At 46.5% G+C, this 25,000-nt stretch overlaps 1 protein-coding gene across 1 annotated transcript in view; it reads right to left on the bottom strand.

Moving 5' to 3' along the window:
* igf1ra (insulin-like growth factor 1a receptor) overlaps positions 1-25,000 on the bottom strand; it is a 97,237-nt gene that overhangs the window by 11,891 nt on the left and 60,346 nt on the right. The window contains exons 3-13 of the mRNA XM_031564413.2: positions 13,198-13,522; positions 11,418-11,554; positions 10,341-10,485; positions 8,738-8,946; positions 8,060-8,186; positions 7,372-7,607; positions 6,856-7,023; positions 6,267-6,474; positions 1,108-1,385; positions 499-641; positions 1-76 (exon numbers count right to left, since the gene is read on the bottom strand). The exon at positions 1-76 is cut by the window's left edge and continues 90 nt beyond it. Of these exons, the coding sequence (XP_031420273.1) occupies positions 1-76; positions 499-641; positions 1,108-1,385; positions 6,267-6,474; positions 6,856-7,023; positions 7,372-7,607; positions 8,060-8,186; positions 8,738-8,946; positions 10,341-10,485; positions 11,418-11,554; positions 13,198-13,522 (2,052 nt within the window). The remainder of the gene's footprint in view (positions 77-498; positions 642-1,107; positions 1,386-6,266; positions 6,475-6,855; positions 7,024-7,371; positions 7,608-8,059; positions 8,187-8,737; positions 8,947-10,340; positions 10,486-11,417; positions 11,555-13,197; positions 13,523-25,000) is intronic.

Raw genomic sequence — 25,000 nt, 5'->3', positions numbered from 1 at the left:
CTGGGCCCAGGTTCGTCAGGCGCACTCCTTTAAGCAGGAGGTACTGCTGGCGGGACACACACTCGTGTTTCTCCGGCTGCAACACACAAACACACACGTGTAAACATAAACTCACAGGAATGCATATACGTACTACACAACACAGCTACACACAAAACACACACACACACACACACACACACACACACACACATGCACACACACAAACACCAGTGTGTAAACACAAACTCACAGGAATACATATACTACACAATACAGCTACACACAATAACACACACAAACTATTAAAACTATTAAAACAAACACACCAATACAAAGAAGCATTAGAGAGCAACCACATAGAGAATACACACACACACACACACACACACACACACACACACACACACACATTTTCTGTACATCATATCAATCTACATTTATACACACTCTCTGGCACACACACTCTGCCACTCAATAGCCTCCAATCCAGTGTGCTGAGCCGTGTCTCCTACTGACCTCAGTGGCGAGGTTGTACTTGATCTCGTACATGAGGATGAGGCCGTTGGGGTGCGGGGGCTGGGGCCAGCGGAGCACCATGCTGCCCTCGGAGCCCTCCTCCCGCTCCTGCAGCACCGGACCAGGGATGTCATCCACTCGCTCTGTGGACACACAGAAAAACACATACGGGTTACACACGCACGCACACACACACACACACACACACACACACACACACACACACACACACTCACACACACACACACACACACACACACACACACCACCTCGCTGCTACCACTCAGAATAGTGTATTGTCTGCTGTGTGTTTGTGTGTCTTTTTAGAGGTTTTGGTTTTGGTGTAAACACTAGAGTGTGTGTACATGTGTATATATGTGCGAGTGTACATGTGTGTGTATGCCTGTGTGTGTGTGTGTTGCCATGGCACTAGTGTGTGTATGTATGTGTGTGTGTGTGTGTGTGTGTGTGTGTGTGTGTGTGTGTGTGTGTGTGTGTGTGTGTGTGTGTGTGTGTGTGTATGTATGTGTGTGTTTGTTTGTGTGTGTTGGCATAGCACTAGTGTGTGTATGTCTGTGCGTGCGTGTGTGTCTGCACCTTGCGTCTCACCTGCGGGACGTGTGCGTGAGAAGACGAAGGTGGCGGCGCTGCAGCGGCGGACCTCCTGGTTGCAGGCGTGGATGTCGATGCGGTAGACGGTGAAGGGCCGCAGGTTGGAGATCTCCATCATCTCCGAGTAGACCATAATCTCCTGGAAGGGGAACTCCTTCTCCAGTGTGTCACGGTCCGTGCCGTTGCCCTCGGAGCCCGTGCTATTGTGACCAACGCCACGTGACAGCGTCCCATTGGCCACGCCAAAAATATCCCGCTTCCGACGCTCCTGAGGCCTAAAACACAGAGAGAGAGAACAGCAGTGAGAGGAGGCGAGGGAAGGAGAGGAGCAGTGAAGAGAGTAAGGGAAAAGAGAGGAGGGGAGGGGAGGGGAGATGAGGGGAGAGGAGAGGAGCAGTGAAGAGAGTATGGGAAAGGAGAGGAGGAGAAGAGATGAGGAGAAGAGATGAGGGGAGAGGAGGAGCAGTGAGGAGAGGAGGACAAAAACAAGAGCGGGGAGGATATATGAGATGAACAGAGGACAGAAAAAGAAGAGCAGAGAGGAAAGCACAGAAGAATAGGACAGGTCGCCACCGTCTAATGTTGTTTCATTATCTAGCTGACTAATCTGTCTTTGTCTGAGAGAACAAACATTCTGTACTCATACGGAATAAAAAGCTAATTTAGTGTCTTTTTAACAAATGGAGAGGGAGGGAGATCAACGCTAGCATACCTTTAAGAAACTGCAAACAACACACTTGCTCCAAGCACACTCTCAACACACTAACAAATGTACAGCACAGAGAAAGCACCTTGCCCTCCCTCTCATGAAGTGTAGTGACCACCACTTGGAGTAAGATCTATGAGTGCAACACTACCCATACTACACCATGGATCAGCATCATTTCTCAGTAGTATTCTTCCAATATTTGTGATTGTTGCTATGAGGTTGCCGTGGTGTTATATATTATTATTTTACACACTCCATCCGAGTGTGTTCATGTATGCAAGTGTGTAAGCGTGGGACAGGTGGAGGGGTGGTGAGTTTTACACACTGTTCTGTTCTTCAGTCCTGTCACTGTCTGTCTAACAAGAGGATGCTGTTCATACTTTGCTCTATTGTCCACAGAGGTCCACATAAAATACAACAAAAAAGTACACTATTCTTAGCTTGCACCAGAATGATAAAATGGCACATGGTTGATAGACAAAAAAAGCCAAAACACAAGGGGTCTCCCTGCCTGCTACTCAGAACAACAGAAGGCATGGAGTTGGGATGATGGTGGTAGGGGAAGGGGGGTGTTTGATAGAACCACAGCGGGCGCTTCAGGTGGTTTCTCGTTGGCGGGGGCAACATGCAGACGTTAGCGCTAGCAACGGCAGCGACAGCAGCGGCTCACCAGACGTGATGAAGTCAACTCTGCCACAGTGGCGGATTCCACAACACCAGCAGGGACCCAACCCCACCCCAACCCCAACCCCAACACCCCAACACTTCAGCTGCATAGCCACCTTACCTAGGGGTGCCCCCTGAAGTCGCATAGCGATTGGCTCGCTCGGGATCTCTGCAAAGATTCAACAGTCAGGACACTGTGGGGGGTTTCAATATAACTGATTGGATTAGTGGGGTGATGGTGAACAATGGTGGACGTTACATGTAAATTGGCCACGAGAGAAAACCACTGATACGCATGGACACAAAAAAAAACGCTATGAGATGACGATGTTGAACATGAAAACCCCCTGAATAAGGGAAGAATGCACACTGGTTGTGTTGACACATGACTGTTAGGCATTTTGTGACAAGCAACAGGGACCCTTTTCGTAGCTTTTATTACTTTTAAACATGTATCTCAGCCTCCACCCTGAGTGATCAAACAGACATGTCTGGTAGAGCAGTCAGGCAGATATTCAGCAAACTCTCTCAGGCCCTCATACCAGTCAGTTCAATTTGGTTTGGATTCTTTACCACCAGAGCCTTCAATTCCCATCAACAACACACAAACACCAAGGAGAACGATCCACTCAGTAGAGTACAGCAACAGTAGAGTACTGGATGAGACATGTGGACAGAAAGACAGAATATATGATGCATGAGTGAGAGGAGAGAGAGAGGGGGCAGCCCCATCTCTTGCAGGGCCTCTTGTCAGCCTGTCAGGTGAGGATGCCTGTGAGCTCTAAAGAACCCACCTGCCTTATGATGAACCAGCAGTAGACAGCAGCATAACACAGGACACACTCACTCTCACTATCTCTCTCACACTCACACTCACACACACAAACACACACACACACATACACACTGTGCCAAGCGCTCCTCTCTGATTTCCTCTCTTCTCATCCTGTCCTCATCTGCCCTTTTTCCAACCCTCCTCTCTCTCTCTCTCTCTCTCTCTCTCTCTCTCTCTCTCTCTCTCTCTCTCTCTCTCTCTCTCTGTTCACCCCTGTCCTCTCGCTGCCCTCCTCACCTCTCAGGCAACCCCCCATTACTCCCCTCCCCTCCCCTGCAGCCCCTCATGAGGCCCATGAGACGAGTGCACTTTTAAAGTGCCACTGACGCAAGGGCACTCGTGCCACTCATTCACACACGCACAGTGGCATTAGCAGGGCACTCTAAAGGGTACCCAGCCTTCAATGACAGCCCGCCCAGCCTCTGAGCTGCCAGACCTGGCTAGGCATCAAGCACGCCTTTGCCTCTGACGGGTGAGTCAGGCGCACCAGGCGGATGACAGGTCGGATGGTGCCAGCCGGAGTCGCCAGCCAGATGGTGGGGTGTGGGTGGGGGGAAGCAGGGAGGGCACACGGCACAGCGCGGTGCGGCATGGCAGCCGTGTCTAGAAGCCGGTGCCAGGGCGCTGATCTCTCGAGAGAAAGGAGATGCGGCGGGCTTAGACGCGTGCGTCAGTCGGGTGATGTCAGGTTAGAGGGGGGAGAGGACCCAGCCTGGCACACTGCCCCAACAGCTGAGACTGGAGGGGCGGGAAAGTGATAGGACTGATACTGCCCTGCCCCGCTGGCCCACTCTCTATGTTCCTCTTACTCTCTCTTTCTCTGTATCTCTCTCTCTCACACACATCTCCCTCTTTCTCTCTGTCTCTTTATGCTGCTTTCAACTTCCATTTGCGGCACATTGAATCAAACAAAACGCAGTTTCTCTGTATACCGCTAGGACATAACATCCCCCTTTTCATTTTCAATGGGAAAGTAAGCAATTAAAAATGGCAATTCAAACCAAACCAGCAGACCTAGCAATTCGCTGAGGAAAAGCACACTACAAAGCATTAAAACAGACCTGTTAGTGTTGCAATGGAATCGATATCTTGAGTTGAAAAATTACCGGAAAAATAACAACTCTTAAGAAGAACAATATGTGACTGCAGTGCAACCACATTAAAAGCAGACATGGATGGACAGAGTAGTAAGGACAGAAGAAAATGTACAGGCCTTTCACAAATATCGTAGTAATCCATCCCAGACAGAACCCAGTGGCAGACATGATACCAGGGGCAGATTTGATCTAGGCTCAGCTGCCATGAAGTGAGTGTGTCCAAAAGGTCATGGGTTCAATCCCAATCCCTGTACTGCACCTCACTCACTCACAACTAAGCATTGACTAAATAAATAAATAAATATCAATGTTAATCACATTCAAGCATATTTACAACAGGCTCTTTATGATGAAGCCCCACCATAGACATGCACACACCTCAACATGTTGAAACACCCTAGAAGACACACACACCTCAACACATCCAGTCATTCATAAACAGCTCTCCTTCCTGATGCATAATGAAAGAAATGCTCATACCCCAAAGCCCACCCCGTGCCCAGCAATGGGGGGTGAATTTCAATTTTTATTTTAATGTGGACATCAAGAGAAGAGAGAATGTTTGTTCTCGGGCTGCATCGGAGTATGTGTGTATGTGTACAGGGAGAGTGTGTATGTGTGTGTCTGTGTGTGTGTGTGTGTGTGTGTGCATGTGTGTGATAAGGAGCGTGTGTGTGCTAGTATTTACTCCACAGGGAGAGGCTGATTTACATTTAAATCGTCTGCCCTCCTCTGACTGCTACTCTGACTGTGCAGCAGCCTGTCTCTAAGTCAAGTGAAGTCCCTACACATGGAACTGCCTCTGCCTCTGCCTCTGCAGCTGCCATGGAGAGGAGGCACACACAAGTGAGCTTGCTTAAGTGTGTGGCATCACTCGCCAACACACACACACACACACACACACACACACACACACACACACACACACACACAAAAACAGGCTTATTTGTTAAGTGGTGCATGAGGGACATGTGACCTGAAAAGACCCTGAATCAGCGTTTGTGTGTGCATGTGAGATGTGTGATGTGTGATGTGTGTGTGTGTGTGTGTGTGGTGTCTGTGTATCTCCCATGAGGTCGCAGGGTACAGGGAGGAGGTCTCTGAAACAAGGCAAGAGCTATAGCCACCAGCAAGGTAAAAGGATAACACGAAGCAGATGTCACTCTCCATTCTGGCAAACAAAGATGCTATGCTCCTTCAGGCTCATTAATCAGATCCCTCTCTCTCCCTCTGTTTTGCTCTCTCTCCTCTCTAATCTCTCTCTCTCTCTTCTCTTTCTCTCATGACTGTATTTGTGTTCTCCTAATTAAGGCCAGCTACTACTTCAGATGAAACTGAGACCGCCAGTGTCGTCTTGGCAACGGGACAGCCCCACCAGCCATGTGGGCAGTGTAGATTCAGTATCCTGATCTTGACCCTGCCACCCTTACGAACCTCCTAACCTGTCAGACCGCTCCAGACCCCCCCATCCCCCCAGGTCCCTCTTTCTGTCTGACCCACATCGAAATAATTACCTGAAAGATGCCTCCCGCTAAGACTCTGGATCTAATTCCATTAAACAAAACAGCCCCGAGACTATGAGCTCAACCCTTTTGATAATCGCACTCCAGGAAAGATGAGAAAGATGGAAGAAAAAGCAGCAGAGAAAGAATGGAAAGAAAACAAAGAGAGAAGAAAAGGGCCTTTGAATAGGAGCAGTAAAATGTGAACAAAACCAGGTCTAGGGACAGCCTGAGCCAACTGCCTCCCTCATCTCTCTGACCCTGCTCTGCCATGTGTACGTCCTTCTGTTGGGGGACGAGTAGGGTTTCGGTGCTAAGACAGAGATGGCCCTGCGTGGTGTTCTTACCTTGGTACGAAGATGGCATTGTGGAGGAAGTTCTCAAAGACTTTGCGATAGTCACGGTCCTCGATCTCTGCCTTCAGGTCCTCATTGGTCTTGGGACAGGGGCAGCAGGGGCCCTTGTCAGATCCGCCGGGGTCGGACTTGGTGGGCTTGGTGTCCTCCTCCATCTCAGAGACAGTGGTGGCCGAAATGCGGATGGGGATCTTCAGCTCTGTGTTTGAGAATGGGGGAGAAGAGCACAGTCATTAAAAACTGAGTAAGACAAGACAAGATCCTAGAAGAGGATAGGTGAGAGAAGATGAAAAGATGATAGGAGGTTTTAGGGAGTAGAGGAGAGGACGGGAGATAGAGTAAGAGGAGAAAAGAGGAAAGCAGAGGAACTAAACACATGTAGGTAGAGAAGAGGGCATAAAAGATGAGATAGGTGGGATAGGAGGACAGGTATTAAGGTGTTGGAGATGAGAAGTAACTTGGCAAGGCATGTGAGAAACAGAGGTACAGCGCAATGGAGTGAGGGGTGATATGAGGACAACCAGGGATTACGGGTAATAGGGGAAAAGGTGAAGGGTGAGAGGTCGAAGGTCATTCTCACCTTTGGAGCAGTAGTTGTGTTGGTACAGCTCCCTGTCCTCGGCCTGCTGTTGCCAGCGCACCAGGTAGAAGGTGAGGTTCCCGTTGGGCCAAATGGGTGGAGACCACTTCACCACCAGGGAGGTGGATGAGTTGGCATAGGCCCTGGCATCACGCGGCATTGAGGGCTCTGGGTGAGAGGCCATATTATACATATAAGAACACTTTTATTGGCTTGAATGTTTACAGGATTATCAAGTCAGATCATTAAGGGTTTATTTCAGGATGCTTGTGTCTGTGAGTGTATACACCTTTAAGGCCATAAAACAAATGTTTGTGAGTGTATGTATATGTCCTTTAAAGCTGGCTCCACCTGACAGGTAGGTCACTAACATTACAGCATATACACCCATTTGCTGTCAGCCTCCAGTACTTGTGTGTTTGTGTGCTTGTTGTACATGTGTGTGTGCGTGCATGTGTGTGTGTGTGTGTGTGTGTGTGTGTGTGTCTACACACGTGTCCAGTATTGTCTCATCACCTGAGGGGCTGGTCCTGATGTACACCACCTCACTCTTGGCCTCCAGTGACTGGCGATCTTCCATCATCAGTGTGACGGCCTTGACGAAGACGGCGTACTGCGTCCAGGGCTTGAGCGGGGACAGCAGCACGCCGGGGTCCGCGTCTTTGTCCTGTGGGAGGTCCACATCCACCATGTTCCAGCTGTTGGAGCCACAGCCGTCCTGTCCGTCAAACTCGGTGATGTTTTGGAAGGGTCTGTGTTCGGAGCCAGAGAAAGCAAAAGGGATAGCGAAGCAGGATGAAGTCTGGCCAAAGTGGCAGTCGTCAGACAGAAAATAGTTCATCATGCTGGAACATTAGTTAACTGTGACACGTCACTACTGGTCCCAGAGCGAGTTGCCTTATGTGTTAGAGACTTATGTGTGTCTGTCAGCCTGCATGAGCCACATATGAAAGACACTAATAGGAAAGGCACATATGTCTATTATTCATTATTATAATATATTAAACACGATAAAGACATGTCTAGCAATATCTATCAACCTATCATTTACCTTACTGCTGGGGTGTTACATTGTCAATGTGTGTGCAAATTATGATCTAGTTTACCTGTTGCTGGTCTGAGGGCAGTAATGAACATCAGTGCTAGAGAATGAGATGGTAGATGGTCCCACATGGTGAAAAATGTCAATTTTGTATATACTCACGCTTCTTTGAAATAGACGATGAAGCTGATGAGGTCTCGGTAGTCCTGTGGTCGGTAACGTTCCCATGTTATCTTGATCTTGTTACTCGCTGTGCTGTTGGATTTAAACTTCAGCATATACGTGTGGCCTGTGTGGACAGACATTACACTGTCATTAAAGGTACAGACCCTGGTGTGGATATGAAAACGGACTCTGGTGAGCTGCATGAGGCTTTATCTGTGTCAAACAAACCTAATAAACTTAATCTCAGTAAATCTATCAGTGTTTGCTGTCAGTGAACCTATGCCGCCTTTTGCAAATGAAAAGGACAAATAAGGACAAGCTGTTTTTTTCCCTTTTCCACAAATTAATGCTGAGATCACATGGTGGCGAGATCTTAGGACAAAGCCCCCAAGAATCGTCTGACATCTCACCGCCTGCAGTCAGAGCAATTAGCCTCTGTCAAAACCGAAGTTACATCAATGGATGCTGTTCCTTTTACCCCAATTTACCCCGAGACTGCAGCCCATCAAGCTGGCCTCACCACAGCAGAGCAAAACAAATCAAACACAAAACTGTCTACAAAGGCCGTCTCGGAATAACAAATAGGCTTGAGGATGTGGTGATGAAAAAATAATAGAAAGGCCTCAGCTGGCTCCCAAGACGTCCGTGGGGACGGGATGGTGTTGGTCAACTCACAGCTCGCCCGCTCGCCGTTGTTCCGGACATCGGCCACCTCGATCTTTCCTTTGACGCCAGTCTTGTCCCACATGGTGAAAATGTCCGATTCGCACAGCTTGGGGTTGTGGCGGAGGAAGAGCTTGCCGGCTTTGATGGTCAGATTGTGTTGGTTCCAGTCCCACAAGGCCTGGAGATTCTGGTTATCCACAGCCGAGAATGCATACAGACTGATAGAGAGAGGGAGAGAGAAAGAGAAAGGAGACGTTAACATACTTTTTTAATCACCATCTGCGGTATTTTCCATTGCACAACAATAGGGTGAGCTCAACTCAAAGACTTTCTGCTTCTGCCCACTTCGTTTGTTTTTGCCAGATGAGGAGTAATGTGACACTGTGACAGAATGCGGATCATCTGGCCTAGTTTTGCCTCGCTTGAGTGCGCTATGTTAAGACGAGCCGTGCGAGCGGATCAGGTGTCCGGCCCCGGGCGCGTGGGCGCTGGGCGCCTGCTGCTTTCCAACGGCTGGTCAGATCGGGAACCCTGAGGGGGCGGCCGCGCACCCACAGGACTGCAGGAGGGGCCGGCACCACCACAGAGACAGGGCCCACGGAGGACCGGCTGCATTCACTTTCCCCTTTCAAACTGGAATGGGGAAAATGCGCAGGTCTCGTCATCACCGCCTCCACCACCCAACCAGTGAAACCCAAGATCATGGGAGAGATGGAGACGAGGGCAGAGGAAACGGTTTTCCCACGACCCTTCCGGTCACCTTCTCTCCTTTAAAAAAAAAACCTCTCCTCGCCAGCCTTCCGGGGGCACTGGCTGAGCTACTGGTGACATTACACAAATGTGCGTGAAGACATGCCTGTCAACAGTAGTGATTACTGCACTTCATCATTCCCAGGATCCATCTCTAAATGATAGGTCCCTACAACCAGCTATGTGTAGTTGTTGTCCCTTCTCTGAAGAGAGACCACCATTCTAGCAGGGAGCAACTAGTGGAATTAAACAAGGGTGGGAGGAATTCCAAACTACACAGTTAACTGAGTTTGAAGTTCCTGAATGTCTTGTGAAACTGGTGCAACCACCAAAAGCCATCTACTTTACTCCTCAATCCAGCGATGTGCATATCCACAGCTACAGATTCAGCGTAGGCCTGCACCCTCCCTTAAGTTCCTATGGTAACAGTCATGGCCACAACAGGCATGAAATGTTTTCTGAAGGTTTTCATTTCCAAGGACAGTGTGTATAATTTCATAGTATGAAGCATGAACAGAATACTAACTATGAAAAATAAGTTAAGGTCATTGCATCTGTAATGGCTAGAAGCGTGGCAAGGTCTGTATGCTGAAACCATGAAGAAGATCACAATGCCATGGTGGATGCGTGCTAAAATGTTCATTATCACTGGGGTATGCTCAAGACATAAAGGGAGTTTTTAGATGGTGGCTCTTCTCGTGGCTCTTACTGTATAGGGTGTAACTGTGTATATACTGTATATATATATATATATATATATATATATATATATATATATATATATATATATACATTATGCATCAGTATCAATCTGTGTACATGCATGCAAAATTATGTTGTAAGTATATGTGTGTGGGCTTACCCTTCCAGCAGCTCCTCGCCGTTGATGTAGCGGAGACTCTTGAGGAAGGAGAAGGAGTTGAGTGTGTGGGAGTGACGGATTCTCACGAAGCCTGTCACCGTCTGAATCAGACCCATGAAGCTCTCCAGCTCCGATACTATGTTCTCTGAGGGAAGGCAAGATCGAAATATCCAGAGAGAGAGAGAGAGAGAGAGAGAGAGAGAGAGAGAGGGAGGTGGATAGAGAGAGTGAGACCAAAGAGTGAGACACGCTCAACAATAACCTGAAACAGTGGACTCTGTCACATCAGCAATCTCAGTCAGAACTGAGGATGTATGGACAGAACATACATCGAGCAAAGTCTTTACTTTCACTTTTGTTAGTACGTCTTTAACACTGCTCATCGTGTTACATCCATAACGGTGTACTTGTTCGACGTGAACAGCTTTGGAGTGTTAGTGAAGAGAGTCCTCAGGTCCATGTTTGCATGGTAAGGCCAGAGGTGAGGTGAGGTCAGGTGAGGTGAGGTGAGGAGCTCTTTGCCTGATCGTGACCTCACTGATCCACCCTGAGGCAGGGGTAGCTGCCTGATGCGTGAACCATAGGAGCACAAACCCTTAACACCAGCTTGGGCTCCCTCACCACTCGCCCCAGTGGCCCACACCCAGGTCTGCGCCCCTGTCCTGCCCTCTCCTTTCCCTGGCTGAGTGGCTTGGGAGCTCTGCCCTGGGGTAACTGTGTGTGTGTGTGTGTGTGTGTGTGTGTGTGTGTGTGTGTGTGTGTGTGTGTGTGTGTGTGTGTGTGTGTGTGTGTGTGTGTGTGTGTGTGTGTGTGTGTGTGTGTGTGTGTGTGTTTGTGTGTGTGTGTGTTTGTGTGTGTGTGTGTGTGTTTGCGTGTGTCAGAGGGTCAAGCTGAAGGTTAACCACAGCACACCTGACCCTGGTAGAGCTCCAACTGCTATCTGGTTATTTACAGCTGAAGGAGAATTTATTAGGCAGCTGACCGGTGGTCCATCTGATGGTCAGGGAATGTGTCCCAGTGTATGTGGGGTCTGTGTGGTGGTGGTGGTGGTGGTGGTGGTGGGAGGCTGGTACTTACTCCCCCGCCGGATGTTGATCTGTAGGTTTCCTTTGATGACAGTACAGCCCTGAAGAGCCTGGGCAGCGTCCACAGAGTCGATGACCTTTGAATCACACACCTTATCACAGAGGCCGTCACAAGCGTTGCAGAACATGCTGTATAGAGGGGGCGACCGGATGAGAGAGAAGAAAGAAAATAAGACAGCAAGAGAGAGAGAGAGAGAGAGAGAGAGAGAGAGAGAGAGAGAGAGTTAGTCAGGGACAAGCTGAAAACCAAACATGATGAGGGGCCAAGCAGGCGAAATGCCAAGGATCTACGACTGGGTTATGATGTCTCATGAAAAGATATGCGTGTCCATTTAATCTCTTTTCCCTCCGTAAAAGGTCAGTCTGTTTTCCAGAGAGTGTAATCTGATGTGAACCCTGGGGTGGATGACTGACTGATTCGCGTAATGAGGCTCAAGACAAAACAGAACCAGTAAAGCCAAACAGACTGCCAGAAGTGAAATGAAAAAAATGTGACAGCGTGGAAAATGTGATGACTGGAAACATTTTTTTTTAAACACGGGATATAGGCTGGGTGAATGAGAACTTGAAATTATAATGTCTCTCTGAGCCAAACAGAAAAAGGCGTGTCTGTGTGTGGATGACTGTGTCTGTATGTGTGTGTCTGTGTGTGTGTGTTTGAGTGTCTGTGTCTGTGTGTGTGTGTCTGTGTGTGTGTGTGTGTGTGTGTCTGTGGTGTGTGTGTGTGTGTGTGTGTGTGTGTGTGTGTGTGTGTGTGTGTGTGTGTGTCTCTGTGTGTGTGTGTGTGTGTGTGTGTGTCTGTGTGTCTGTGTTGTCATTACACAGGGAATCTGATACACATCATTAAGGAATTTACTTGACGTGATGATTATTTGCTCGCTGTACATTCATGCTTCACCCCTCAGTGGCAGATCATTACACTGTTACAATCTCACAAGTTTTCTTTCTACTTGATTCATAGATATCTCCAGGTGGAAAGAAAAACAAGAAGAAAAAAAAAGAAAAAAGAAGCAGGAGAGAGTGCCTTTCAAGAGTGCAACTTCCTTCCACTCCTTCCACAGGGCGCATGGCCTCTCTGTTACCTGAGCAAGGATTCAATCTTTAATAGCGTTTTTCTTTCCTTTAGCCCGGGGGCACATCCCAATTGGAATCGCCTTCTTTAAGTATTTAGAGTGCGCAAGGGTGAGAGGCAGGCCAGTGTGTGCCTCAGGTGAATAATTTAGCACTCCTCAGTGTGATGATGCACTGGAGGCCCCAACAACACACACACACACACACACACACACACACACACACACACACACACACACACAGGTGTGCTATCAGCAGCAGGCCGTGCCTAGCACTCTTTACACCCGACGCCAGAGAAGATGCCTGTGGCTGGTAGGTAACGAGGTCACCGTCAGGCCTCGTCGCATACAAAGACCTCTACCCTCTAAGGGCTGATTACCTCTGATGCCTGTTGTACACCAGCTAGGAGGGGTGAGTGACCGTGGAATGGAGCTGGGGGCTGATCTGGAATCAGTTCAGGGCCAGTTCCCCTGCAGAGGGTTAACTGTTGGCCCAGACCACGGCTTATCCTGAGATGAGTCTAGCCCAGGTTTGACACATCTGATCTGATCTGGCGGTGTGGTTAGCCCTCACTATTGGAAAGCAGGCGATTTGTTAGGTCTTTTTGGTAGGTTATACGAGTCAGGCCCCTTCCTACATAGAAACCTGTCTCTCTGTCCCCGGGTGCTTGCCCTGCTATCCCCAAAACAACGACCTCTCACCTCTGGCTCTCATTGCGGGTGAAGCCGGGCGGGCACTCAGGCATGCACTCGCCGCTATGGATGACAAAGCTGTGGATGACAAAGCGCTCTGAATCGGGGTCGCTGGCCAGGTGCACGGCGGCGCACATCTCCTTGGTGATGCAGCGCCAGCCCTCGAACTTGTAGGTGTCGGACGGGCAGTCGGGTACGCAGCGGCCCTCGTAGTTGTAGTGCAGGCAGGCAGCGCAGGATGTGTCGGTGCCCGGCTCGCTGCAGCTGCCCAGGCACTGTGGGTGGCAACACTCGCCCGTGTCCGTGCACGCCCGCTCACACCTCTTAGAGCACACTGGAGAAAGAGAGACAGAGAGAGAGAAACGAGAGGTTAGTTTTATGACACTCTGGAGTGTGCAACATGGTGAAGTCCAAAACCGAGTGGTACATCATCATTAAAAGAAGGCTTAAATGATACATAATTTATTTATTTTTAAACTGTCAATTAATTGCATATTTAGAAAGGTTAAAATCAAAATAGATAAAAATTCAATGTTTACAAAAAACATTGTTAACATTCATGTCAGGCCGGTCAATTCTGACCGGAAACACAACAAGTGTAACCATGTTTCAAACACAACATGAGGGTTAACAAGCACACAGTGTTTTGACCATACGGCAGGTGCTGTCAAGAGTGTACAGTCAAAGAAAAACAAACGCATTCTGGCCTCTGCCCCCACTGAAACTATGAGACACAAATACATAAATACATTTATGAGGTTTCACACATCCTAGAGAAGAATCAGACCATTGGGAGGCTGCTATTACAGACCCATATCAACAGGAGCTGAGGGAAGGCAAAAGGCAAGAGGCACAAGCCAGTATGCTCAAGCCTTCTGAGAGTCCTATATATTATTTGTGAGTGAGTGAGTGTGTGTGTGTGTGTGTGTGTGTGTGTGTGTGTGTGTGTGTGTGTGTGTGTGTGTGTGTGTGTGTGTGTGTGTGTGTGTGTGTGTGTGTGTGTGTGTGTGTGTGTGTGTGTGTGTGTGTATTATTTTTTCTGCTGTAGGGTCAAAGTAAAGGCACACCTAATGATCACTGGGCTATTAAATGGTAATGTGCAGAAATAGAGGTGAGACAGAGAGGCAGGCAGCGAGAGAGCAAGTGAAAAGGATAAAATAAATGTCTGTGTGTGTGAGATGGAGAGAGAGAGAGAGAGAGAGAGAGAGAGAGAAAAAGAGAGAGAGAGGGAGGGAAGGAGAGAGGAAGCCGTGTGAATGTTTGTGTGGGGCGCCTGGGCAGCACTATGCCAGCCTTGTTAGTAAATAGCAGAGCTGGCCTCCCTACAGATAAATATTTTAACTGTTAGGGACTATTAAGGGAATTCAGAGTGGGGATGGGAGGGGAACTGAGCCAGAGCCCATTGGCTCAAGCACCCTGGAGGCCTTGTCAATCTTGCAATGACAGGTGCCGATTGGCTGGAATGCAGTGGTGAAAGAGCTTGGCCTGTGCCAGACTCTACAAGCCACAACACATAAGCGGAGGCCCAGCTGATGCTAACTGAAGCATAGATCTATTTAAACTCACTCCATACTAAATCAATTACAGTCCCACAGAGGTCAACGAGAGCGTGGGGTATAATAACAATACAATGCCAATTACACAGACAGGATTTACAGTTTCCCCTGTACAGCAGCAAGAGCACAGCAGCAATGGCCCTGACATATAATCACATATAAACATCTCTGACATCAATGTGAAATGGACAGTATATAAGATAAACAAGGTGAAATGAAGGGTGCTTCAAAAAGTAACTGTAGAAGTGTAGGACTCGAGGATAACAGATGTAAAGAGAACAACGCTGGTGCATTTACAGAATGAACAACCAGTGCTGAATGACACACCACTGAAAAACTCTCACTGGAGGCCCTTACAGTGATGGGCTTCCATTGTGAGCATGAGAAAGGCACCTGTGAAACAATTGTGCGTAGAGCACTGGTGCTTCAAATCCCGACCTTCTCTCTCTCCATTTCAATCTCTCTCTCTCTCTCTCTCTCTCTCTCTCTCTCTCTCTCTCTCTCTCTCTCTCTGGGGCTTTTTTTTAAACGCAACGAGAACAATTATTGAACACGGCCACAATGTTGACTGACGAGAGCTAAGGGAATTGAGGCCCGCTGTCTCTAAATGTGGGATCGATAACTCAAGTGTTGTGCCGCTGCGACTCATGTCACTTGGTCTGGAGTAGAGGCAGGCTGGGTAATAGGTTTCGTATGACATGCACGGGCCTGCCGCAGAGACTACACATCCCAAAACCCCAGTCCCTAGGCACAGATGGCAAAAGTGATCCTGTACATCCAGCAACCTTGCAAAGTCAACCTGCAGTATGGCATGATTGAGACTCACACAAGGCAGACATTAAGGCATGTCTGTGTGTGTGTGTGTGTGTGAGTATGTGTGTGTGTGTGTGTGTGTGCGCGTGTGTGTGCATGCGTGTGTGTACAGAAGAACATGTAATGCTAAGCTGCTAGGCTTAAGGATTCATTGGTAACAGGGCAAGGCCTGCTGTGCTATAAATCAGTACTGTTAGCAAGTTGTGTATTTGAATATGTGTTTTTATGTCTGTGTGTGTGTGAGTGTGTAGGCACACGTGTGGTCTTCAACTACACTAAGGATTCTTCAGGTAAGCCAATAGCTCAAATGAGCAGCCAGTCTCATGCATGGTTCCGGCACGGCACTCCCGAGTTGCCTGGCAACCGGCAGCTGGCAGGATGCCTAGCTGGCTGGCGGGTCGACATGTCTGAGTGAGATTTCTCCCGCTTTATTTACGAGCATGCACCACGCCACAGAGGACTATGCAGGAAATATGATTATGTTTACTGGCACAATTAGCTTCCGATCCATATTATGACAGTCAAGCTGTTGGTTTGCAAGCACATGTGTGTGTGTCTGCATGTGTGTGTGTGTGTGTGTGTGTGTGTGTGTGAGTGTGTGTGTGTGTGTGTGCTAAATACATTGATATTCTCATGAGGGTTCAATGAGTTCAGTACAGGGCAGTAGACGGATAAAGCGGCTGACCTCCTGGGGCTAGACTAAACATAGAGACAGACATTCACGGCTCCTTCACTGAACATGTGGGCACCTTGAGCCGATGCCACTGCGCCCGGTGGGTTCTCTGGTGCCAAGCTGACGCCCTCACCCACCCTACCCCCCCAGCACCCGTGACTGCTCAGCTCACCCAGGAAGGCCAGCGCCAGCCTCTCTCTCTCTCTCTCTCTCTCTCCTACTCCAGCCATCTCCTGGAATGCCTGGGATTCTTTCACACATTCCCCCAAGACGCAAGCCACACGCTCAGGGGGGTGGAATTGCTGGAACATTCCGATACATTCCGGGTTTTATAAGAAACGCTGAATGAGTGGAAAACCTGAACAGGACGTTTTCAAACACACCCTCAAAATAAATTAGTCTGATATAGCACGGAGTCTGCAAAGATTCTTACAGTCAAAATGGGCAAAGTGTCAGGGAAAGTCCGTCGCCATCGATCCAGGCCTACATTCCTTCGCTGTTACAGAAGAGTCGAGGAATTCAGCAAAGGCTCTCTGGCTGTAAAGGAGAACTGTACTTCCTTAAATAGCACTCTGGCCCGTTTCATGTGCTATTTATAGACACGCAGATTCCCCGTCCTGACCTCTAGGCAAAGCACTAGCTTCTTCCTTAAGTGAATTCCACCCCCCAACCCCCCCTACACCCAATTCAATTTTTTTCTGAATCTGGTCCATAGTGGGAATTGAAATACCCAAAGCCAATCCAAATCTCACAAATCTGCCTTTCTCTCATCTCGTCTAGGCTAGTCTGTGTGTCCTCATGCATGTGCAAGAGCTGGACGTGTGCAGTGCTGTTCCAGTAAGGGAGGAAAGGACGGATAGAGGGAAAGAGAGAGGGAGGGAGGGAGAGCGGTGGAAACAGGAGGACTGTTATTTTCTTGGAACGCCACCAAAAGGGGGCACTCCAGGCAAGCTCAAGCGTTGTCTTTCACTCATTCACTCTCACTTGCTCAATTTCCTAATTCACTCTTCCTTACTCACTCAGTCACTCACTCACGGGAAGAGAGTTCCGCATCATTTTCCACGGACTCCTCAATGAAGTGTGTGTCTGTGTGTGTGTGTGTGTGTGTGTGTTTGGGGGGGCAGGGGCATTCTCGTTCATGGTATGCACACTCAAAAACCTACAAGTGGCAGCAGCTCATTTTTGGTAAACGTAGAAGAGCCATCTATTGACATTCGATTGTAAAATGAGATTGCACTGTGAAAAAAGCTACGTTTAACAAGAAAATTAAACATTAGCTAATTATATAACTTAGCCTACTCTAACGTAGTTTAAAGGACTGCTCCATTTTGTCCATTTTTCAGTTACTAAACACGCATTATATAGGCATTTTCTTTCTATTTTAGATCATTCAAACACCAACTTGCTAGCATTGAATCCAATGATGAAGGGCTAAGCATCCCCAGATTTTAAACGCATATTTTGAAAGAACAAACGGAACAACTGCATTGTTGTGCAGTTTTAGCGCCAGAGTTCCAGCTCAACATTTGCCAACTTCAGACTGGGCATCACTATGCTAATTCAGTGACTGATAAATAAGGCACCACCACCTGTTTTTTTTTTACATTAAAATGTTCAATTACACTACATTGCTTTCTTTTTTGTATTTTAAACATTTCAAAGTTATTTCAATTTCCTTCCATGTTATTACATTCAGTTTTCCGCAATGCCACTTCAAGTTGACCACTGCCTTCACTATGCTAGCCTACTGATCTAAACTGCCAACCCGCCCTGTGCCACTGCTAGGGTACGCAGTGTGCGTATTTGGCATACAGGTGGGGGCACTACTGAGCGTGCAAGCCTATTGGTGGGAAGTAGAAGACAGAGATAACAGCGGTGAGAGACGAAGAGGGAGAAACAGGCAGAGGGAGAGCGTGAATGCATGAGGAAAACAAACTGCAGTCTCAGACTCCATATAAGTCGACCCTGACTTCCCCCGGCGACCAAACAACCATTTATTTTCTTTTATTTATAGGCTCTTCGAAGAGCAGGTCTATTTCCACGCCAGTCTGCTGTGCGCATAGCTATGCCAAGCATTGTGGGTTTCCACGACATCTGACGTGGGGGGGTGTGTGTGTGTGTGTGTGTGTGGAGTGATTCACTGCCTAACAAGGAAGTCGGGAGAGTGTCTGACGTCCATGAGCCTTTGCCTGGCAGCATCGTGTGTGGCACACCACCCTCACTCAGGGCATTGCCATCGTAGCACAGCTGTGCTGAATACGTAAAGGAGAACACCTCAATGAGGGAGGTGTTGATTGGTGTGACAGAGAGCTTTTTTTGCTTTATTTTTCTATACTGAGCCTCAATGACACCGAAACTCCCCCCTCACACACATACACATGGGAGTTCCACCTGTCAGAGCTGGCATGGGTATGAGCGGGGCGAGTTATCAGAGCTTACAACTACAAGTGTCTGCAGACGGTGAACATAGGTATTGTTAGATATACGCTTATTAACGTATGAACTAGTATCTCTGTCTAGCACAGAGCATACGACACACACAATGAGAGGTGCAAAATGACATACAAAAGACTATGGCATTGGTGGAGCAAAACTAAACCCAATGTATGTGTGTGTGTGTGTGTGTGTGTGTGTGTGTGTGTGTGTGTGTGTGTGTGTGTGTGTGTGTGTGTGTGTGTGTGTGTGTGTGTGTGTGTGTGTGTGGCATGTTGCCTCTGTAAGAGAGAGAGCTCATTAGTGCAGCATGGAGGAGCTAAAACAGAAACACACACACACACACAGACACACACTTGTGTCTGACTGACGTGTCTGGCTGGCTGGCTGGCACTGCAGAAAAGATAGGAGCAGGTGGGGGGCGGTAGGGAGGGGGAACACGCACAGCATTGTGCTAAGGAACACACAGCTCCTCTTCCCTCTCTCTTTCTCTGTCTCCCTCTTCCAATTTCTCTAGCTAGCACCTCCCTGACCTAGCCAGCATGCTCCCCCACTGCAAAACTGAAAAAAGCACAGGCTGACCCCCCTCTGAGGCAAAGACAAACTGGCAGTCAATAAAAGCCATTCCTAGAAAGACAGGTGCAGGCACCCTTCACATATGGAGGAAATGAGAGGAAGCGAAAGAAGAGGGAAAAAAAACAATAAAAAGATGGGAAAAATATCACAAGTATCGCTGGCATGAGCCCACTGACCCACTTGGAATGTTATTTCCTCTTCTAGAATTGCCCCTAAGCTTCGGGCGGTAAACTATGTAAAGAATGCCTAGAATGTTCCGGGCTGCAGCGTAATCGGGGAGGAGAATGTTAATCCCCTTGTCCCCCTCCACCAGTCACAATAACAAACTTCAGGGGAGTGCTGTGATACGAAAGCAAAACAAAGGAGACAGTCCTTGTGCAGGGACAGTCACCATCACTCTGCAAAGCTGACTCACTATCTACCTCTCCATCTGATAGGTTTCCAGCTAACAAGCTTTCCCTCCAACATGCCTGCCACTAAATGTGGTACGACATGTGGTTTTGCTGTTTTTGGAAAGTTGGTGATACTGCTATATCGAAGCAGAGCTTCTTTTAAACAAATGTAATTACTGGGTACTTCAGAGAAATGCGTTTCAGTGTGTGTCAGACCAAGTCATTGCTGTACAATTAAAATATATTCCAGAAATGTTGAAATCTCATTCTTTGTATATCTAAAAATGTGCTAATTACAACTTCAAGCAACACCTTTTCATTGCAAACCAAGCTTACGAAAATGACCTTGTTTTGATAACTCTGCCAAGAGTTACTTTCTTTCACAAGAAAACAAAACAAGGCTCAGACCAAATGATCAGAATAGACCACTTAAACACAACCTCCCTTTGCAATTTAGTCATTAAGAGGTAACAATTTACTCATTTTAGTTCGGGGTAATAACATGATGGTTAAAAGGGCTTTACAAAAGAGAATAAACAAACTGCTAGCCCGTCAAACATGCTCTCTCTCTCTCTCGCTCGCTCACACACACACACACACACACACACACACAAACATGCTCAACCATACACACTATGGCTGCGTATTAGCGAGAATCTGGCGATACGATACGTATCATGATACAGGGCTTACGATTCAATATATTTTGAGATATTGTAATATTGTAAGCAAGGCGCTATATTGGGATTTTTAAAACGTAATTTTAGGAAAACGGTCATAGTATAAAGAATACATCACCATAAGCATAAAATTAGTAAGCAAAAGTTTGCAATCAGAACAACACTGCTATCTAGTAGTCAGAGCTTTAAACACAACACAAAATGAACCACTGTCTGTCATGAATCTTTGCATGTAAACTATTCATTAAAAATCAATACAGTGTTTTGGAGAATTGATACAGTATCACAAAACATAATATTGGTGTTGTAAGTGAAGAGTTGTCTGTAACCATGGATACCACTCTAGAGTCCCATATGCTGCATGAGGCAAGCGACAGGATGTAGTCTGTCTTTTTCCTGCTTTAGCATATTGGTAGGAACATATTTACGAGACAAGATTACAGTTAGTTACAAAAGACCCCATTCATTTTTATATAGGGAATTTTTTCTTTGGGAAAGCGTTAAAATGCGAACATTAAAAACTAAACATTTCCGGTCAACTTCCACACTTTAAATACACGCTTAAACATAAGCACACACAAAGGATTATGCACACATGCACACACACATACAGAGACACACATGAAATGTAACCGAAACTGTGGGCCAGAAATCTATCTCATTTCACAGAGTGTGGTGTGGACACAGATCTGAAAACAGCCTAATACCATCTCCAGCATGGTACTGCCAACCAGGCAGGTAACAGACGGTTATTTTCAATCTTAGCCCTGTGACATACAGCTATACACCCAACCTGACTGTCACAAAAAAATAGCCAGCTTCAGCTCTCTTAAACATGTGCCAACCACTGGGTCCCACCTGAGATTTAATTCGGCACTCAGTAAGGGAATCAGAGCCCAGACAACACATTCTGATGGCTGCAGGTCCTCAGCTCTAAACCCCTCCCCCACCCCCACCCACCAGCCACATTCCAGCCAGACGGAAGGCTGAATGCAGACTGGACCACACTGTTTACAGCAGGAGAGAGGGCAGGAGGCTCAATCTGCCCCCTCCTCCCCGTCTACGTGCTGTTCCCCTGTGCATTCCCAAGTGAATGCATTCCCGTTAAGCAACACCCAAGGTATACATCAAAAACTGAGAGAAAGGAAAGAAACTATTATAAGATCTTTGAGCATAGAGTCATTCATTCTACTTAGTGCTGTCAATCAATTAACAAATATACGAATGAATTGCACAATTTGCTGATTAATCACTTTTTTCCTCTTAAGACTAAGCTTGTTATAATGGATATTTAAATCTAAAAATCATGGAATTAATGTAGAATCAACACAAAGAAAATATAGAATTAAAACAGTATTGTTTGATATCATCTTTTAACTTTGAATGCAAATTCTCTGCTGTGAACTACAGATTTCCAATAAAACCATCAAGGCCATCAAAATTGACTGTCAGCTTGAAAGGCATATTTGTTGTGTAACTTGGAAAGTGTGACGGACTTTTATTTTGAAGAAAAAGAGAAGAAGAGAGACGGACTCTTGAGGAGATATATACTTTGGATAGAAACTAGCGACTATGTCAGCTGGTCAGTAGTTAGAACATGATTTGCAGCCCGTTGGGTTAGTTGTAGTTGAGGTGCTCAATAAACGTGCAAACTTGTGAATTCAACTAAGTTCCGTGTCAGGTGTACGATGCCCCCAGATATAACCATTACATATGCATCAGAATTAATAACAAAACCCAGGCACCTGGTCTAATTTTTTAACGCGTTACATATCTCAAATAAATCCCCCCAAAATGAACGCGTTAATTTTGACAGTACTAATCAATTTCTAAACCAATTGACTAAATCAATTGGGCATTTGAATGGGCATCAGATCAACTGTTTGTTTTCTCTCATTGCAGTTTTTGGGTGTATATCTGTTACTTTCTCTTGTGCTACACAGGAAAAAAAACATCACGATGATAGCAAGCACCTGTCTATATTTCCACAGCTGTTAGGAAGAATTAGTTGCCTTAGACACCTAGCCTTTAGAGAAGACATAACAATGTAGGGAAGTATCTTTTTGTCTTTGCCTATCAAAGTTACAAATGAATTCTGGCAAATTTGATAATTTAATACATTTGACGGTTAAAAAAAAAACACATTTATTTTCAGTATAAAAATATATCATAGATTAAAAAAATATTTTGAGACAATTACCCTATACCAAGCATGAAATAATCTGCATACAAAACTGTATTTAATTAACGGAATTGCTTGAGGTTATTCAAAATCATGCTGGTTTTCTGGAATTAAGACATGGCTAATTAGACTGTTTGTACAATGGGGACTTCGCCAGTTTGGCGCAAATATGTCCCCAATTTTTATACAGTCTGCAGAATGAAGGAATCGCAAGCTCCAGGGATACGCTTAATGTGGCGTTTCTTTTCTACGTTGTACAAAAATGCAAATCCAGTTCGTTCGGAACCCCGTTCCATCTAGCCGGTCTACAAATAAGTCCGGCTGCCATCATGTTTCCCCCCCAGCAGGAAACAGGCATGGAATCACGTATTAGCTCTCAGTCAGGTATGAATTGCATTCAGTGAAGGAGTGCCCTGCCTTCGAGTGTGTCAAAGACACATGCGTAGGCTACTGTCCTAGATACAATATTTCATCTTTTGTATAGGAATAAAGGACATGTAACTTCGTTGTTTCTCAGAGGCAGAAAATGAGATTTTCTGAAGCATTTAGGCTATTTTGAAAGCTCAGACCATTCACCCCGCCCATGCATCCACATTTACAAGGTGATGGACATGCTCTCGGCAAAAAGACTACAAAATGGCTATCATGAAAATAATAATAATAATAAACGGCTAAAATTGGCACCAGTATGAAACATTCGCATTTACACCAGCATTTACGCAGCCTTTACACTGTAATTGACAGCAATGGACTAAACCGAGCATTCATTTTTCCACACAGAGCCGTGTTATTGTACACAATTAGATATGGTGTGGTGTTGTACGGCAGGTTTATGATAAGATATTGTACTGTAAGGCAGTTTGCTGTTAAATGATGGCTGTTGCCTATACGCTCTGTCACAGCATCAGCAGCCTTTTGCAACTTCACGCGCCGTCATGAGATTTAGCGAGGAAGGTTTGTGCTTTGATCGCGTGTAAGGGGTGGGGCTATGAGGTACAACTAACAGAGATTTCCGTCAGACCAATAACAAGCGAGCAGTATATCGTGTCCTGGACCAATAAGAGACAGACAGGGGAGGTTCTGGATGATTGACATGTTATTGAGTCTGGAGTAGAAATGTGGTAAACAAGTCCACTCCAGTGGGGGAGCAGGAGGGGGAGAGCCGTCTCCATGGCAATAAAATAAGCCCCTCTCTCAGTCACGAGCGGAACTGAATCTAAACAAAAACTGCGAGACGAAACGTTTCCTACTCACCCTTGCGAAAGGAGGACTTTAAAGAGGCAACGACAATTATGAAACCCCACATCTTTCGACAACATAGTCTACGCACGTATTCAAGGACATTCGAAGGAGTCATCTCCACAACCTCACATGAGAAAAAAACGCTACAAAATGAATAATAACTCAAACCATGTCAAGTCAATGTTACAGTCGAACTCAAGTCGAACAACATTTGCAGACTCAACCTCATAGAAGCTCTAGTAGGCATAGCTGCCTTTCCGTTGTTTTCCGCATAGTTTTGCGATTATTTGATTATAAATTATTACCTTTGTAAACCTAATGTTATTTTTACACTTTCTCAAGAATAGATTTCGTAGCCTATATTAAACGCAGGCAGGCCTAATAACACAAACAATTTACAGAGTAGCTTTAAATTGTGTTAAATACGACGGAGCATAAAAGTCTTTGTTGTCTCTGCAAACAAAGGAACATAAAGCACCCTGTAAAGACTTGACACCTGCAACCACAAACAAAACTCAAAGATCAAATCATGGTCTTAATATCTAGATTATGCAAAAGATCCACTCATGTAAAGAGAGAGAGCTAAGGAGTGAGGCACAAAACCTGGCAACAGATTGATAGTACAGTGGAAAAGCCCGCATCCCTGATGCCTGGAAAAGTCATCTCTGATAAAGACAACTGCTGTTGGTCACATTCCATTATCTCCATAAATCCTAAAACTGCCTCCAGCCTGGGCCCACAAATATCCCCATCTGTATATTTACAGTCGGCTCAAACCTGCTGCAAGGAAGACAATTTGAGAGAGAGGAAGAGATAATATGGAGGAAAACAAGTTTAGACAGACAAAACACTGATTCCCAGTAATTCCTCAAGTATCTATGACTCACAAACACTCACTATTCCCCTATTTTCGTACACAGGCTTCACTCTCTTCTCAGCAGGGGAGCTATCCCACCCTTCCCTGCTCGGCTCCTACCATGGCCCCAGAAGGCCCAATGTCCCTGTGGCTAGACCCCTGGCTTCTGCCTGTCCACCAGACCACTTCACATCCTCCTCCAGACACACTATCCTCCCACAGGGCCCTACTTGATGTGACCCAGATCATTTCACACACTCACTCCAACCACATCAGAGGGGGAGAGAGAGAGACAGAAGGAGACAAATAAGAGGAAGGCAAGGAGAAAGAGAAAGAAAGAAAAGGATGCATACAGATGATGCTTTCTTTAATTATCCCTAGGGTTGATATCAAGGTTGTAGACTGATGT

This window comes from Clupea harengus, chromosome 3 (assembly GCF_900700415.2).
Source record: "Clupea harengus chromosome 3, Ch_v2.0.2, whole genome shotgun sequence".
In the NCBI taxonomy this organism is placed as follows: Eukaryota; Metazoa; Chordata; class Actinopteri; order Clupeiformes; family Clupeidae; genus Clupea; species Clupea harengus.
This window is presented reverse-complemented; position numbering and strand designations above follow the sequence as displayed.